This window comes from Podarcis muralis, chromosome 18 (genome assembly GCF_964188315.1).
Source record: "Podarcis muralis chromosome 18, rPodMur119.hap1.1, whole genome shotgun sequence".
NCBI classification, from domain to species: domain Eukaryota; kingdom Metazoa; phylum Chordata; class Lepidosauria; order Squamata; family Lacertidae; genus Podarcis; species Podarcis muralis.
In genome coordinates, this window is record NC_135672.1 from 13,425,097 (window position 1) to 13,441,842 (window position 16,746).

The 16,746-nt window shown below is 49.5% G+C and overlaps 1 protein-coding gene across 2 annotated transcripts; it reads left to right on the forward strand.

Annotated features, from left to right (window-relative positions):
- The first annotated feature begins 144 nt into the window (after positions 1 to 144).
- ARRDC2 (arrestin domain containing 2) lies at positions 145 to 15,036 on the forward strand. 2 transcript variants are annotated; one of them, XM_028713777.2, is made up of 9 exons: positions 145 to 373; positions 883 to 1,021; positions 8,685 to 8,751; positions 9,622 to 9,769; positions 10,628 to 10,730; positions 11,586 to 11,842; positions 12,570 to 12,732; positions 13,534 to 13,688; positions 14,013 to 15,036. In XM_028713777.2, exons 1-9 carry the CDS (start codon positions 245 to 247, stop codon positions 14,067 to 14,069), a joined length of 1,218 nt encoding a protein of 405 aa, XP_028569610.2. In that variant the 5' UTR covers positions 145 to 244; the 3' UTR covers positions 14,070 to 15,036. The 2 variants fall into 2 exon arrangements, with proteins under 2 accessions (XP_028569610.2, XP_028569609.2); XM_028713776.2 differs by lacking the exons at positions 145 to 373; positions 883 to 1,021 and adding an exon at positions 6,797 to 7,123.
- Positions 15,037 to 16,746: the final 1,710 nt, after the last annotated feature.

The following is a 16,746-nucleotide window of genomic DNA, read 5'->3' on the forward strand; positions in this document are numbered from 1 at the left end:
GGGCTTTGGAAAGGGAAGGGGGGCGGAGGGAGGGGTCTTGGCAAAGGTCTTTCCCTCTCCTTGCCTGTCGCTGTCAGTTCAGCCCTGGCGCTGTCCGAAGGCGCAGGAGTTGGAGCCCAATTTGCCCCAAAGCAGCAGCAGCAGCTGCCCCCAAATTTGCCCCTTTCTGAGGGTTTCTGCCAGCTTCCAGCAAGGGACCGTTGCCCCTGGGGTCCCTGGCAAGAGGGGCACCCCCTTTTTTGCCATGCACCCCTTCACCCGGGTGAGGGGCTTCGCGGTACAGCTGGATGGCCACCTCGGTGGTGGCACCGTCTACCGGGGCGGAGAGGTCCTCTCCGGGCAGGTAGTGCTGGACGTCGCCAAGAGGGTCAAGGTGAGAGAATGCTGGAAATTATTTTTATTTTAAAAACCCTGAAGTTCTGCTATTGGGATGTACAGGAGTTGATGGGTTTATAGAGCAAAAAAAGATTTTAAAAGGCTGGCAAAATAAATTATGGAACGATGCAGGAAAAATGAGATTATTTGAACCCAAGGGAAGAAAGAGGACTTTGTGTTGTGTTGTTGTGTTGTTTTAAAAGGGCAAATGTTTAATGCGTATTTCTTAAGCTTTGTGCATAAATTTCTACATCAGTGTAACTTTCAAAAGTCGCTTGTAAGAAGGTGAAGGAGGTTTTGAAACTGGACAAGGTTTTATAGACCTGCAGGAACAGGCATAAAACAGTGGAAAGGGAGAAGGGAGCGGTGCAAAAAAAAACATAGTTTAAAAATTGCTTTATGATGTGCGTTTTTTGGTTCTGAGATGATTTTGTGTTGTTTTTTCTTTTCATTTCTGTTATTTTCGGGAAATTCATAAAATGTCGACCACAACGAAACAACGAAAAGGTGAGAGCGCTGGCCGTCTGCGCCCGTGGTTTGGCCACTGCCCACTGGCTGGAGGGCAAGAGCGTGGGCATGAACACCATCTACAGCGACTACACAGCCTTCCAGACTTACCTGAGAAGGAAGACGCACCTGATCCCAGGTAAGAGGGCAGGAGAGCAGGCTTGGCACCGCCGTCGTAGGTGCCACGCAGGGTGCACGGCCCTGGCGCAGAAATTTGTGGGTGCCACACAAGGTGCGTGGCCCTGGCGCAGAAATTTGTGGGTGCCACGCAGGGTGCGTGGCCCTGGCGCAGAAATCTGTGGGTGCCATGCGAGGTGCGTGGCCCTGGCGCATAAATTTGTGGGTGCCATGCGAGGTGCATGGCCCTGGCGCATAAATTTGTGGGTGCCATGCGAGGTGCGTGGCCCTGGCGCAGAAATCTGTGGGTGCCACGTGAGGTGCACGGCCCTGGCACAGAAATTTGTGGGTGCCACACAAAATGCATGGCCCTGTCACAGAAATTTGTGGATGCCACGCAGGGTGCAGGGCCCTGGCGCAGAAATTTGCGGGTGCCCAGCCTCTTCGTGGGGAATTTGGCGAGGGCTCGGGCACCTAAATAATTTGAGAGGGGTTCCCGCACTCGCAACCCCGCAGATCTCCGTCTCCTTGCTGTTTTTGGGTGTATTATTATTATTATTCTTCGTTTTCAATTACAATCCAATCATCGCCTTGTTATAACAATTCACAGCGGTTCACAACACACTAAAACACCAAATAAAACAATCTGGACCCAAACATTCCCGAAGAAAGTCAAGTATAAAATGCACATTCAAAGCAACGAAGTTAACAGGAAACTAAAACATTCCAAATATAACATTGCAAAGGACGTCGGCTGCAGGATGTGTGTAAGATGCGGCGAAGGGAACAAACATCGTAAAGATTTCAAAAGAAAACATTGGAAGTGAAATATGCAATATATATTGGCAGTTTTATTTCCAGTTCCCTTGCTCAGGATCTCGCGAGGGTGGAATTTGGCCTTTTCGCATCTGCCAGGCCCAGTTCCAGGCAGCGAAACCCTTCTGGGGATCTCAGAGACGCTGTTTACTCAGCGACACTCGAACGCAGAGCCGGCTGGGTAAACAGCGAAGCTCCTGGCCGCTGCTTGGATCCTGCACGACTCCGCTGATAACTGCTTGGCGACGCTTCCTGGTGCGAAATCGCTCGGCATATTTGCCCATTTAGGCGGGCCCATATGGCCCACCCTGACCGGCAGCAGCTGCCCAAGCTCAGGGAGAGACATAGAATCATAGAATTGAGAGGGGCCTCGAAATCTCCTTTCTTGAGGCTTGAAGCCACGGGTTCGAGCAGTGCCAGATTTACGTATAAGCTAAACTAGCTCTAGCTTAGGGCCCCACTCTCTTGGGGGCCCCCCAAAAAATTGAAGGAAAAAAACCTGGATGTACATTTCCAAAATATTATCTATCTATCTATCTATCTATCATCTATCTACAGTATCTATTATCTATCTTTATACAGTATCTATTATCTATTATCTATCATCTATCTATCATCTATCTACCTATCTATCTATCTATCTATCTATCTATCTACCTACAGTATCTATTATCTACGTATATATCTGTCTATCTATATCTACAGTAGCTATTATCTATCCATCTATAGTATCTATTATCTATCTATCTACAGTATCTATTATCTATCTATCTATAGTATCTATTATCTATCTATCATCTATCTATAGTATCTATTATCTATCTACAGTATCTATTATCTATCTATATAGATATCTATCATCTATCTACAGTATCTATTATCTATCTATATATCTGTCTATCTATCTATCTGTATCTACAGTAGCTATTATCTGTCTGTCTGTCTGTCTGTCTGTCTATCTACAGTATCTATTATCTATCATCTATCTATCTATCTATCTATCTATCTATCTATCTATCTAGGCCAGTGCTGGATTTACGTATAAGCTAAACAAGCTATAGCTTAGGGCCCCACTCTCTTGAGGGCCCCCAAAAAAATTTAAAGGGGGAAAAAACTGGATGTACAGTTCCAAAATATAAGATGAAAAACAAATGGAATAAAACCCACATGCAGCAACTGTGTTTTGTGTTGTGTCGGCTCCTCGGATGTAAGTCATGGGCCCCGCCTGCTAGCCTGCTCCCTAAAATATCCCTGCTTTGTTCCTTTCTATATATAGGGTGTGTGTATATGTATGTGTGTGTGTGTGTGTGTATATATATACACACACACACACACACATATATGGTGGGGGGCGCGGGGGGCGCTCTAAACCACAGAGCCTAGGGCTTGCCGATCAGAAGGTTGGCAGTTCGAATCCCCACAATGACGGGGTGAGCTCCCGATGCTCGGTCCCTGCTCCTGCCAACCTAGCAGTTTGAAAGCACCTCAAAGTGCAAGTAGATAAATAGGTACCGCTCTGGTGGGAAGGTAAATGGCGTTTCCGTGCGCTGCTCTGGTTCGCCAGAAGCGGCTCAGTCCTGCTGGCCACTTGACCCAGAAGCTGTACGCCGGCTCCCTCGGCCAGTAAAGCGAGATGAGCGCCGCAACCCCAGAGTCGGCTACGACTGGACCTAATGGTCAGGGGTCCCTTTACCTTTATATACAGGGTGCTTAGATTCTGCTATTTATCATTCTTAGTAGTTTGCATCATATATTTACAGCTATTATTATTTCACGTTATAGCAAGTATCTAGAGACTAGATGAGGAGTCTTTGTCAATTGTGTTTCCAAAGGAACTTTTGTTCTTGCCAAACGCCAATGTGTTTGCATTATTCAGTTTGTTAGGAATCAAAAATCATTTTAAGTTAGAACTTCATCATTATTTCACTATTAATATACTTCTTCTTAACTGTATATCAGTTCAACAATCACTTTGATAAAATACATATTTTGTGATGTGCAAATGGCTTGAGATGCCTATGAGGTCCATAAATTACCATATAGCATTTATTCCACACAAAAAACAGTGACAATTTGTTGTGGACAAAGGACAGCTGGACATAGAAAGGGCCCCATTACCTTAAGTTGCTTAGGGTCTTATTTATTTTATTGCTTTCCTTTTACGGATCAACGGTCTCGAGAGTAAAATTCATGTTCAATTGCTGTTTTTAAAAGTCTGGAACGGATTAATCCGTTTTGCATGACTTCCTATGGGAAAGTGCGCCTTGGTTTGGGAATGCTTTGGTTTTGGAATGGGATTTCCGGAACGGATCAAGTCTGAGAACCAAGGGACCACTGTATTTGCTAAGCCCAATTTAGCAAAAACAACTTCTGGCTGGTTTTTTTGTAACTCTGTTGACCAACACTGTTCCTTTTTGAGCCACTAAGCGTCACCATTGTCCTTTCAAAGACAACATGCCGGGATTCGAACTTAGTTCTCAGCAGACGCCAGGAGGGGTCAGCAAAGTCGGTGGAAGACGGTGCCAGGGGACAGATGGCTCCAGCTCCCTTTCCTCTGGTGCCAAGGACTGCCCCTTCTGCTCCAAACAAAACGTTTTCTGTGTTGCTGTTGTTGTTTTCTACCCCTCTTGGTCCTGTTTTCCCCATGAAATACTTTTTCCCCTGGCAGTGCATGGAGCCTCCACAGATCGCCGCAGTCTACCTGATTTATTTATTCTGCCCTGGATGCTTTAGCTGAGTTTTCCGCGTGGAAAAAGCCTCAAGACCGCCCAGCGAAGCTTCAGTGGCGATTCGAACCCCGGTCTCACTCCCAGGTCCTAACGGGCCAGTGCTGTAACCACTGTGCAATGCTGCCTGTGGGGGTCGGAGGTGCATAAACGCCGCAGGGCGTGAGAGACCTTGCTTGGGATCTTCTCAGGCTGGGAGCAGGACACTGGGGTGATCCAAAAAGGGGATTTCGGGGACCCCTACCCCCTTGCTGTCTGCTTGCAGATTTTACATTTTCGCCCTGGGCCGGTTGGGCTCTGCAAGAAGCTGGAGAGAGAGGAATTAGACTAGGATGGCAGAGCTGTCGAGTTTGATGGGGTCCTCCAAAGGTCATCTAGCCCAACCCCGTGCAATGCAGGAATCCACCGAAAAACCTCCATGCGGTGAAGCCCATTCCGCCACCAAACAGCTCTTGCCATCAGGATCTCCTTTCTCGTGGGTTTTCCTGCCGGCGCGATTCAGCCCCATGAGGCCAGGAGTTCCCCTGTCTCCCACGGAGTTTGGCGTGGGCCCAGAGGCACGCCCCGCATGCCCCAGATTAGCTGCCCTGCCCGCCGACAGAGAAACACAGGCACGCCTTTCGTCTCTTTCCCAAGCCCGTTGGCCCGGGATCAAATGGCTGGGGGGGGGGGAAGAATCTAGGGCAGGCCCAGGTCAGGAGGTTGGGGGGCAGAAAGCGGGTTGGGGGGCGAATTCAAATGTGCAGGCCGCTTGGCACATGTTGGTGGCCCAGCTCAATCCTACAAAGGCGTCTGGGAATATCCCCTTGCCTGCTGCTGCCAGTCAGTGTAGGCACCTCTGAGGTCCCCCTTGTCCGACTCAGTAAGAGGCAAGCTTAGTTTTCCAGGAAAGAGTTAGAACACCTGCTTTGAATGCAGAAGGGTCCAGGCAGAGCTGGGAGAGATGCTTAAATCAGGACGCCGCTGCTGCCGGTCTGTGCATGCAACACCAGTCGGATGGGCCAGTTGTCCTATGTTCCAAGCGAGGGATCCAGCCGGGAATTACGCAAGAAGAGGAAATTCTTGAGACAGCCCTCTGGGGGAAAAATCAGATTTAATTGTCAGTTACGTCACAGCTGCAATTGAATGGTCGAATTGCAGAGTTGGAAGGGGCCCCGGGGGTCATCCAGCCCAACCCCCGTGATGCGGGAACAAGCAGCGGGGAGTTGCGACAGTTAACAACGCTCTGCCTTTCGCTTGCGTTTCTTCACAATGGAAACTACCCGTCGCAAACGCTTGTTTGTGGATTCAATCCTTGTGCCGTTTCTGTTGGCCGTAAACCATGAGGACTAGATTCTTCGTGCCTTTTGAAGGAGCAGAGCTTGGTGTGCGAAACCTCCCCCTTGGCGCCTCCGGGTAGGGCTTGGGGGGGGGGGGACACACCAAATCTGAAACCCTGGAGAACTTCTGCCAGCCAGTGTAGGCAAAACTGGCCCGACTGAGTAACTTAATCTCAGGGTCCTGGGTTCAAGTTTCACATCGCGCCAAATCTTCCTGCATTGCAGCGGGTTGGACTGGATGACCTCAGGGGGTCACTGTCCAAATCTGAAATTCTATTATTTCAGTTCATTAAACCCAAAATAAGGGGCCAACAGTAAATGATTCTCTCGAAGGTTTTAACCGGCACGGAAATAGTTCTTCCTGTATATGTTTCCTTACTGACTGCTGTTACGTTGTTTAATCCCGATTTAATCTTGACAAAGGGCGGTTTATAAATGGAAGGAATGAAAGAATAAATACATTGACAGGCGTGCGTCGGAGGGTGAATTATAGCTTCGCAACCGGCTTCGGCAATTGGCGCTTGCTTTTGGTAACTTTACGCGGCGCTACAAACCCCCCGCAAATTCAATGGAAACGTTTCTAGGTTGGGATACAAATAGAACCAACAAATTGGAAAATAAATAAGCGAGAGAGGGAGAGATGGATATCTGTCTGTTGGCTCAGGCTTTTCGGCTTTGTGTTTGCCTTCCCTTCCCTGCCCAACTGGAGGAAAGTTTATCTCTCCAAAAGTGACCAGCCCGGGCGCGCATGCTCGCTGCCTTGTTTTCGCCAAAGCCTGCAGCTGCCGGCCAGACCTGGGGGCATTGGGGGTGGGGAAAGGGGGGTGGATGGGGGGGTTCTGGGGGAGGGCTTTTTGCCGCGCCCCGCCCCCCCTGCGCCCATAGGGCGCTGGGATCCAGGGGGCGCGGTTTGGAGAGCCTTGAAAAAGCTTTACGCGCGGCGCAGTGCGCACAGAAGAGTTGGAGAAGCTCACTGACACGCAAAGATGCTTTTCGACCGTGTGAAACGCCTTTCGGTGGAGCTGGATTGCCCCGAGGTGGCCTCGCCGCCGGTCTTCAGCTCCGGGGAGAGCGTGGCCGGCCGCGTGGTGCTGGAGCTGTCCGGCACGGCGCGCCTGGGCGCGCTCCACCTGCATGCGCAAGGCGCGGCCAAAGTCCACTGGACCGAGTCTCGCAGCGCCGGATCCAGCACCGCTTACACGCAGAGCTACAGCGACCAAGTGGAATTCCTCAGCCACCGGCAGACCCTCCTGGCCCCGCCAGGTAAGGCGTCCTCTGAGCGCGGGCAGAGCGCGCAATCTCCTCCCTGCGCTCCGCGGGAGCCCGGCGCGCCTGCCTGCTTGCCCGGCGCGATCCGTCTCTCTCTCGCAAAGCCTCTCCGCCTCGGCGGAGTTTTTCATGCAACGTTAAAAAGTCCTTTTTTCCAAAGGGAAGCTGCTTGTCCAGCCAGCTCTGTAGGGCCGACACGGGCCGGCAGCGCTCTCCTCTCCCCTGCCACCCTGCCCTCCTCGGGAGCGCCGCTCAAGCGCCCAGTCTGTCTCTCTCCATGTTGCTTGCGAAGCCTCTCTACCTCAGCAGGGCCGACACGGGCGGGCAGCGACTCTCCTCCTTTTTTCCAAAGGGAAACTGCTTGTCCAGCCAGCTCTGTAGGGCCGGCACGGGCTGGCAGCGCTCTCCTCTCCCCTCCACGGGAGCGCCGCTCAAGCGCCCGGTCTGCCTCTCTCCACGTTGCTTGCGAAGCCTCTCTACCTCAGCAGGGCCGACTCAGCAGGGCAGCGGCTCTGCTACTTCCTAAAGAGGAGCTTTCGACAGGGAAGCTGCTTTTGGACCCGGCTCTGTAGTGCCAGCACTGGCTGTCAGCAGCCCTCCGACAGGGCTGCCGCTGCTTGGAGAACCCCAGAGCCTCACAAGTCAGGCTCTCGTGGTCCAGGCACCTCAACATATCTCCTGCTTCCTGAGAGCAGGAGACTCTCTGGGTGGTGGGTTCAAGCTTATATGAAGCCCACCTTTATTGCCCACACAGGCTGGCAGTTGCAGCTCTCTGAGATTTCCAGGCAAAGAGTTCCCCCACACACACACCTGGAAATTGAATCTGGGTCGTTCTGCATGCAGGGCAGTTGCCCTACCAGCAGAAGACGAACTGTTTCGCCATCCTTCCCCGTTGCATGGCGGGGGGTTGGGATGGATGACCTTTGAGGGTCCCCTCCCAACAATTCTATGATTCTTTCGCATGCTCTGGCCCAGTTTTCCCTTAAGAAAGGCCAGCTGCCATTGGAAAACAGGATTTTCAGGTTTCTGGCATCGGGGTGGGATGTTTGTTTGTAACTTTCCAAGGGGCTAAATTAGCGGCTGCCGGCTTTTGGGACCCCCCCCCCCCCCGGCCTTGCTGACCTCGGCTCAACTTCCTAAGATTTTGCCCCAGCTGATTCTATTCCTGGGAGCCGGGCGCTTACATAATGCCAAGCTCTTGCAAGACCCCCTGGGATATCTTGGGGCATATTTGCAATTCTGGAGGGGGGCACCTTCTGTTAAAAACTCCCCTTTGCAGGGCACCTGGGCTGTAGGAACTGAGTATATTTTGGGGGAGAGAGAAATATTGTTGTGCAATCCCTTCCTTTTGTGTCTTTTCGCTGTGTGTGCCTGAACTTTCCCCGGTTGTTTATGGGGAGCCAAAAAAAGTCACATGCTTTTTGGCTGAGTGTGGATGTTGTGTTGAATTTCCCCCGTTTGACCGCTGCAGGAAAACAGCTCCAGAAAAACATCTTCTTTTTTAAAAAGCTCTGTTATTCATTTCAACTTCCTTTATTTCTTGTTTTCCCAACAGACAACGGAGACGTCACCGTCCTTCAGGCCGGACGACACGAATTCCCTTTTACTTTCCAGCTGCCAGAGTAAGTCAAACACTTCTTCAAAATACTATTATTATTCTTATTTGATTTGTGGGCGATTGCACCTGGTGGCAAAAACCTATACGCCATTGCATGTCCCCATTGCATTTATTTTACGTGGTTTTGTGATCCTTTTACGTGGTTTTGTGTGTTATTTTATGCCTTGTGACTTTTGTGGGTTGTAGTTTAGTAATTTATTTATTGTCAGGAGCGAATTTCTGTCCAGCTATTATATTGTTTTGAGAGCTAATTTTATTGGGTCCTATTACAGATTATGGAATGTTCCTTTATTATTTGAGACGAGTCGTTTCATTTTAAAGTTCACGTTTTATTGAGGCCAAACATCTGCCGATGTTTTGAGAGTCAGTTTTACTGGGTGCTATTGTCTCCCAATAGATAATGGAATATTCCTTTATTTGATAGGAACCGTTCCATCTTAAAGTTAGCCTTTTATTAAACATCTGCTGATGTTTGGAGAGTCAATTTTACTGGCTGCTATTCTAATCGATTGCGGAATATCCCTTTATTCGGTGGGAACCGTTCTATCTTAAAGCGACGTCTTATTACGGCGTCTGTCTTTTCTGGTACATATGGTTGCCTCAAACCGCCTTGTGTGTCATCACATAAAAAGGCACAAATTAAAAGTGAAACAGAATGAAATGCAAGATATTTTGGGTTGGGCTCCAGACTCGCAGGAGGGAAATGTTTAGGGAAGCTTTTAATAGTGGGTGAATTACTGTATTTTCACATTTTGTTGGAAGCCGCCCAGAGTGGCTGGGGAGACCCAGCCAGATGGGCGGGGTATAAATAATAAAATATTATTATTATTATTATTATTAGGCCTCATTTTTCATACTTCCCTTCCCTTGACAGATCCTTGGCCACTTCCTTCGAGGGAAAACATGGGAGCGTTCGCTATTGGGTGAAGGCCAAGCTCCACCGTCCCTGGGCTTCAGTCAAGAAAGCCAAGAAGGATTTCACCATTATTGAGCCCATCGATATCAACACGCCGGCATTACTGGTGAGTCGGAGAGGCAAAGCGGTTTGGGGAGGGATTTGGGTCGAATTAGGAACCAGGGGAAGCACCCGGCCTTAAACCGAACCCCTTTAGCTCATTGCTACCCCTGCAATATTCGGGTCAGGCTGGATGACCCCCAGGGGTCCCTTGCGAGTCTCCAATTCTGCGACCGGTTCCCTGATTTTGGGATAGCTCAGCCGGTAGGGTGTGAGGACCCTCCGGGTCGTGGGTTTGAGCCCCGCGCCGGGCAAATTATGGGGTCAGGCTAGATGAACCTTGGGGTTCCTTCAAGTTTTGAGATTCATTATATATACACACACACACATCTCTATATATATACACACACACTTTCTTGCATTTTCGGAATTCACAAAAAAGGAATAAAGAAAACAATGGACCACATATTCAAAGGTGAAAATGAAAATTACAAAATGCAGGATAGAAATGTTTGAAGGTCTAAAATAATCAAAATAACATTGAAAAAAGGGGGGGAAATGCCAGTTTTGCAATTCTATGGCTGCCTGGCAACGTTGGGTCTCCCTGGTTTCCAGCTCAGAAGGGCTATTCCCAGCCCTTTTTGAACCCAGGACGTTTTGCCTTTAATAATAATAATAATAATAATAATAATAATATCTTCTGGAATAACACTTGTAGTGTAACAATGACTATGGACATAATGGAGATATTAAAATTTGGATGCAGAAGGAAAGGATTAACAGTAAAAGGAGGAGGGAAAGTCCAGGAGATTCTTGGCAATCTTGCTTTTATATATGATGTTGTGATGCGAATTTTAATCTGGAAAATCGATTTAATAATAATAATAATAATAATTTCTCTTCCTTCTCTGCTTGTGCCCATCAGGCTCCCCAAGCCGGTGCCAAGGAGAAGCTGGCACGCGCCTGGTATTGCAACCGAGGGCTGGTCTCCGTCTCGGCCAAGATCGACCGGAAAGGCTACACCCCAGGTGAGTCGTGGGGGGCAGCGGAAATCGGGGTGCGTGGGGCTCATGGCAAAGCTCAGCCCATCGGCCAGAGGACCCCAGGCACTTGACTCTGTGGCCTCCAGGGTTGGCATGCGGGGAATCTGCCGGTGGCCCTGCGGAAACACAGTGGCTTCAAACCATCGGGGGTCCCCCAGTGGTCATCCAGCCTGACCCCTGAAAATGCAGGCAAATCCCCAGCCAGAAGCTGCTCAGCCCCTGTTAAAAAACCTCTGAGGGTGGAGAGCTGGCTGCCAGCCCTTTGCTCCCCAAAAGTCCAGCTAAAACATTTGCCCTGCCAATTGCAATAATAATAATAATAATAATAATAATAATAATAATAATAATAATAATGTTATTTATACCCCGCCCATCTGGTTGGGTTTCCCCAGCCATTCAGGGCGGCTTTCAACAGAGCATTAAAAACAGAATAAAAGTTCAAACATTGAAAACTTCCCTGATTTTTTCGGATGTCTTATTATTATTATTATTATTATTATTATTATTATTATTATTTACTGCCCTTTATCAGAAGATACCAGGGCTCCGTATGCAACCTTAAAAACACATTGCGGAACGGTGATAAAAATGTCAAATCGCAGAGTTGCAAAGGGACCCTGTGGGTCATCTAGTCCAACCCGCTGTGATGCAGCGGGTCTCGAACCCACAATCTTTGCGTTACCGGCACTCACAATGTAATAAAAAGCTGGCTGGCCAGCAGGAAAACTGTCAAGGGAGCCCGGCTAAGTTTTCCTGGCTTTAGGAACAGGGTGGCCCCCCCAAAAAGGGGTGTGTTTTCCTGCTCCCACCAACGCAGCATTGCGCCCATTTCCTTGACAGGCGAGGTGATCCCCATCTTTGCCGAGATCGACAACTGCAGCACCCGCACGGTGGTGCCCAAGGCGGCCATCATCCAGACGCAGACCTTTGTGGCGCGCGGCACCAAGAAGCAGAAGAAGTCGGTGGTGGCCTCCATGGTGGGCGACGCCATCGCGGCCGGCAAGAGGGAGGTGTGGCACGGCCGGGCCCTCAAGATCCCCCCCGTGGGACCCTCCATCCTACAGTGCCACATCATCCACGTCGAGTACGCCCTCAAGGTGAGCCGAAGGGGCAGTATGGCCTAGCGGGCGGAGCGGGCCAGGGAGGGGAACCTCCGGAAACCCCAGTGTCACTGACACGGGCCGGCAGCAAGGCCTAGTGGTCGGAGCCAGCTTGGCGTGGGGAGGGAGGTCTGGAAAACCCCCGAAACCTCTTTTGGGGGACCCTCTGTGGTTCCAGGGGGGACGCAGAGAGCCAGTGTCGCCAGCACGGGCCGGCAGCAAAGCTCGCTGGGGTTTTGATTCGGGGCTTTTTGAGAGTTCGGACTTGGGGTATTCAGAGAGTCGGACGGGATTCCGAGGGTATAAGGCGGTATTTAAATTCTAATAATAATAATAATAATAATACAGTGGAACCTTGGTTTGTGAATGTGATCCATGCGGGTTGCAATTGGTGCTCCTGCGCATGCGCAAAGTGCCATTTAGCGTTTCTGCACATGCGCAAGCGCCGAAACCCAGAAGTAACCCGTTCCGGTACTATTATTATTGGGGGGAAATATAGTCTCAGACACGGAAAAATAGAGTATTTTCTGAATTTAGATACTGCCCTATGCCCAGGGTTTTTGGGTCCCTTTCCAACTCTCTGATTTTATGATTTCAGCATCAATTCTCTGCAATTCTCAGAGCGGGGAACTCGTTTTCCGCAGCGGATCCGCTGCGTGAGACGAGGGAGGCCATGATTTCATTTTTATATTTAAAATTTCCCTGTTTTTCGCCCGCCCGGCAGGTCTGCATCGAAATCCCAGGGACGTCGAAGCTGTTCCTGGAGCTGCCTCTGGTCATCGGCACGATCCCCCTGCACCCCTTTGGCAGCCGCACCTCCAGCGTCAGCAGCCAGTACAGCGTCAGTCTGGATTGGGTCCGGATGGGAATTCCCGAAGAGCCCGAAGGTAAGAACCCCGTAAAAAAACCTCGCAAGGCGATTTTATATATTGTGCATGTGTTGCAGAGGGTTTTCGCCAGCTAAGTCCTACTCAAGAGTAGACCCATCGGCACCAATCGAGAAAAGATACAAATTTGGAGTCTTTTAGAAAAGACCGGAAACCTGTGTGTGTGTGTGTGTGTGTGTGTGTGTGTGTGTGTGTGTGTGTATATGAATAAATTTTCTTACAAAATAGCTTTATATAAAGAACTTTTTTAAAAAAACGAATTTATATAAAGAACTTTTTAAAAAAATGATTTTTTATAAAGAACTTTTAAAAAAAATGATTTTATATAAAGAACTTTTGAAAAAACGATTTTTATAAAGGGAACTTTATAAAGCAACTTTACGAAATAGCTGCATATATAAAGAACCTGTGTAAAGTTGCTGGAAACCTATCTATCTATCTATCTATCTTTTCTTATAAAATAGCTTTATATAAATAACTTTTTTTAAAAAAACGATTTTATATAAATAACTTTTTAAAAAAGCGACTACAACTCCCATTATCCATAGCCGGCGGGACCATGGACAATGGGAATTGTAGTCCGACAGCATCCTGCTTGCTTTAGGCTTTAGGCTTATCCCACCTGGCAGGGTTGTTGGGAGGAGGAGGAACAACCAGGAGCGCCAATGCCGCCTTGGGGAGGTGAAAAAGTTGGGGTCCCTAAATAATAAAATAATAAAATAAAATAAAATAAAATAAAATAAAATAAAATAACCTGCTCCAAGCAACCCCATAACTCTTCCCCTTGCGCTCTCTCTGCAGCTCCTCCCGAATACTCGTCCGTCGTCTCCAGCGAGGGACCCCTGGAGACCCTCTCGCCGCCCAGCCAGGACTGCGCCCCCCCTGGCGTCCTCGAAGGGCCCTTTTTCGCCTACATCCAGGAATTCCGCTTCCGGCCGCCTCCGCTCTATTCCGAGGTGAGCTCACTGAGGACTAGAAACCCTGGTGTTTGAAAGGCGGTTGGCCGTGCTTGGCCGTCTCGCTGGTGGGGAGAAGGAGCAAGGCTGTTTGGGTGTGGGACCCCCGGCGGTCATCCATCCCAACCCGCATATCATGCAGGGACCTTGATTCGAACCCACGGCCCTGAGTTTTGGGGCTCTTTGCACAGGCTGGGTCCCTTCAATGGGGACACCCCTTAAAGCGAGTGCTGGCCTGCCCTTCCTCCATAGCTGACCGCCAGGGTCCCATCCAGGATTCGACGAATCTTCGCTAACACCTCTTTCTCCTCCTCTCCTTCCTAGGTGGATCCCAATCCCCAATCGGACGCTGCCATCCGCCCCCGTTGCATGACCTGTTGAGAGGCGCCTGCCATTGGATCTCTTTGAATGGATCTCTTTTGCTTTCCCGGGAACGGGATCTGGCAAGGAAGGAGGAAACCCCGCGATCTGGGTGCGAACGAGGAGAGGGGCTCCGGCGGGGAGGCGGCTCCTTGACCCCCCAGAGGGGGCAGAGGCGAGGTTTGGGGTGTCCCAGACCGACGGCACCGATCCTGCGGGGTTTACAGAGGAGGAAATGGGGACGTTCGAACCCCCCAAGGGGAAATGCCTGCCTTGTGACTCACTTTCTGGCGTTCCCGGTTTCTCTTTCGACGACACCTACGGGCGAGAAAACTGGGCGTGGAGATTCCCCAGGCAGCGGGACAAGTTGCGGGGTTGAGCGGAAGTTTAGGGATGACCCCCCCTGATTTTATCTCCCACTAAGCTTTGCGGAGACGGGATTCAAACTCGCCGCTCTGGCTTTCAGGGCGCGAAGATCCACCCCGTGGGTTTTTAAGGTGGGGAAAAGAAGGTCGGAACAGCTTGGCAGGAGAGGGAAAGGAACCTTTGCGCTGTTGAAGGCAGAGAAAATGAGTTTTTTGGGGGGGTCGTGTGGGGTTTTTGTGCCTTTCGGGGCGCAGATCAGACCCCAAATTCTGGGCATTTCGAAGACGTTGTGGGGGGATGGAAGAAAATCGTTTTCTTCTTCTTCTCTCTGACATTGCATTCCACTTTCCAAAGCTTGCTGGTCTCCAGGGGAGGGGCGTATTTTGATTCCCCCCCCACGTTGGGACAGTGGCCTTACGTTGTAAATATGTGTAAATATGATTTTCCTGATATGCTGTGGATTCAGAACTTAGCAAAAGAACCGGTTTCCAGGTTCATATTTTTATAGAATACCTGCGGCCTTTTCAGAAACAACCCCCCCCCCCAAAAGAAACCCCTGTGTTTGAAAACAAAGCTTTGTGACTTTTTTGTACAAGTGTTGAAATTAAAATTGTGAAATTTACTCTGTGTCCTGAGTTTCTTGCCCAAAATTTCAAGGAGGGGGGAGAGGGCGGGGGTCTTTAACCTGACTTGGGACTCCTGTGGTTTCCGGGGAAACTTTGTGTGCAGTTAAAATCTTCAAAAACCGCCCTAAATGTCAATAACAGAAAGTGATAAGAAGCTGCTGTTTTTCCCAATGAGTCCAAACATCCATCTAACTCAATACTGCGTACACTGGCTGGCAGCAGCGCTCTGGGATTTCAGGCCCGGATCGTAGGACTAATGTCAATAATGGAAATTGATAAGAAGCTGCTGTTTTCCCACTGAGTCCAAACATCCATCTAACTTAATATCGCCTGCACTGGCTGGCAGAAGCTCTTTTTTGGGAAAGGATCGTAGAATTGTAGAGCCATAAGGGACCCGAGGGTCATCTAGTCCAACCCCACGTAATGCAGCAATCTCTGCTTTCTTTTGGCCCCCGCCGGCAAGACCGAGGGGGGGGTCTGTGCTGCCCAGGACCCCCAGACCTCCTGTCCAGGCTTGCACCCTAAGCAGACGTCCCTCTGCTTTTCCCCTTCACCCCCGGAAGCACACTCCATTGTCTCTCAAGGTGCTGACAGCAATGGGTCCCGTCTCGGAACGGACTGGCGGAAATGGCCCTCTGGGCAGGCGGGCTCTCGAATCCGGCACCTTCCGCATGCAAACACCTGCCAGATTTAAGTATAAGCTCAACAAGCTGTAGCTTAGGGCCCCCCAAAAAAATTTAAAGGGGAAGAAAAACCTGGATGTACGTTTCCAAAATATAAGATAAGGTAAAGGGACCCCTGACCATTAGGTCCAGTCGTGGCCGACTCTGGGGTTGCGGCGCTCATCTCGCTTTACTGGCCAAGGGAGCCGGCGTCCAGCTTCTGGGTCATGTGGCCAGCAGGACTAAGCCGCTTCTGGCGAACCAGAGCAGCGCACGGAAACGCCATTTACCTTCCCACCGGAGCAGTACCTATTTATCTACTTGCACTTTGATGTGCTTTCGAACTGCTAGGTTGGCAGGAGCAGGGACCGAGCAACGGGAGCTCACCCCGTCATTGCGGGGATTCGAACCGCCGACCTTCTGATCAGCAAGCCCTAGGCTCTGGGGTTTAACCCACAGCGCCACCCGCGTCCCTTAAAATATAAGATAAAAACCAAATAAAATAAAACCTACACCCAGGAACCGTGTTTTGTGTTGTGTCGGCTCCTCGGATGTGAGTCCTGGGCCCCGCCTGCTCCCTAAAATATCCCTGCTTTGCTCCTTTCTATATATAGGGTGCCGACATTCTGCTATTTATAATTACTAGTAGTTTGCATCATATATTTACACCTCTGATTATTTCATGTTCTAGCAAGTGGCTACATTCTGCATGGACTGGTTGCGCAACCATGTGCAAATGGCTTGAGATCAGTGACCCTATAGCATCTATTCAACACACAAAAAACCACACTGTTAAGTTAGAGCTTAATCATTATTCCACTATTAATATACTTCTTCATTGTATTTTTATTGTTTTTAACATTTGATTGGAAGCCGCCCAGAGTGGCTGGGGAAACTCAGCCAGATGGGCGGGGTATAAAGAATAATTATTATTATTATTATTATTTCACTATTCCTATGCTTCCTCTTAACTGTATTTGATTACTTGGATAAAATACATAATTTTGTTCTGTGCAAATGGCTTGAGATGCTTATTAGGTCCAT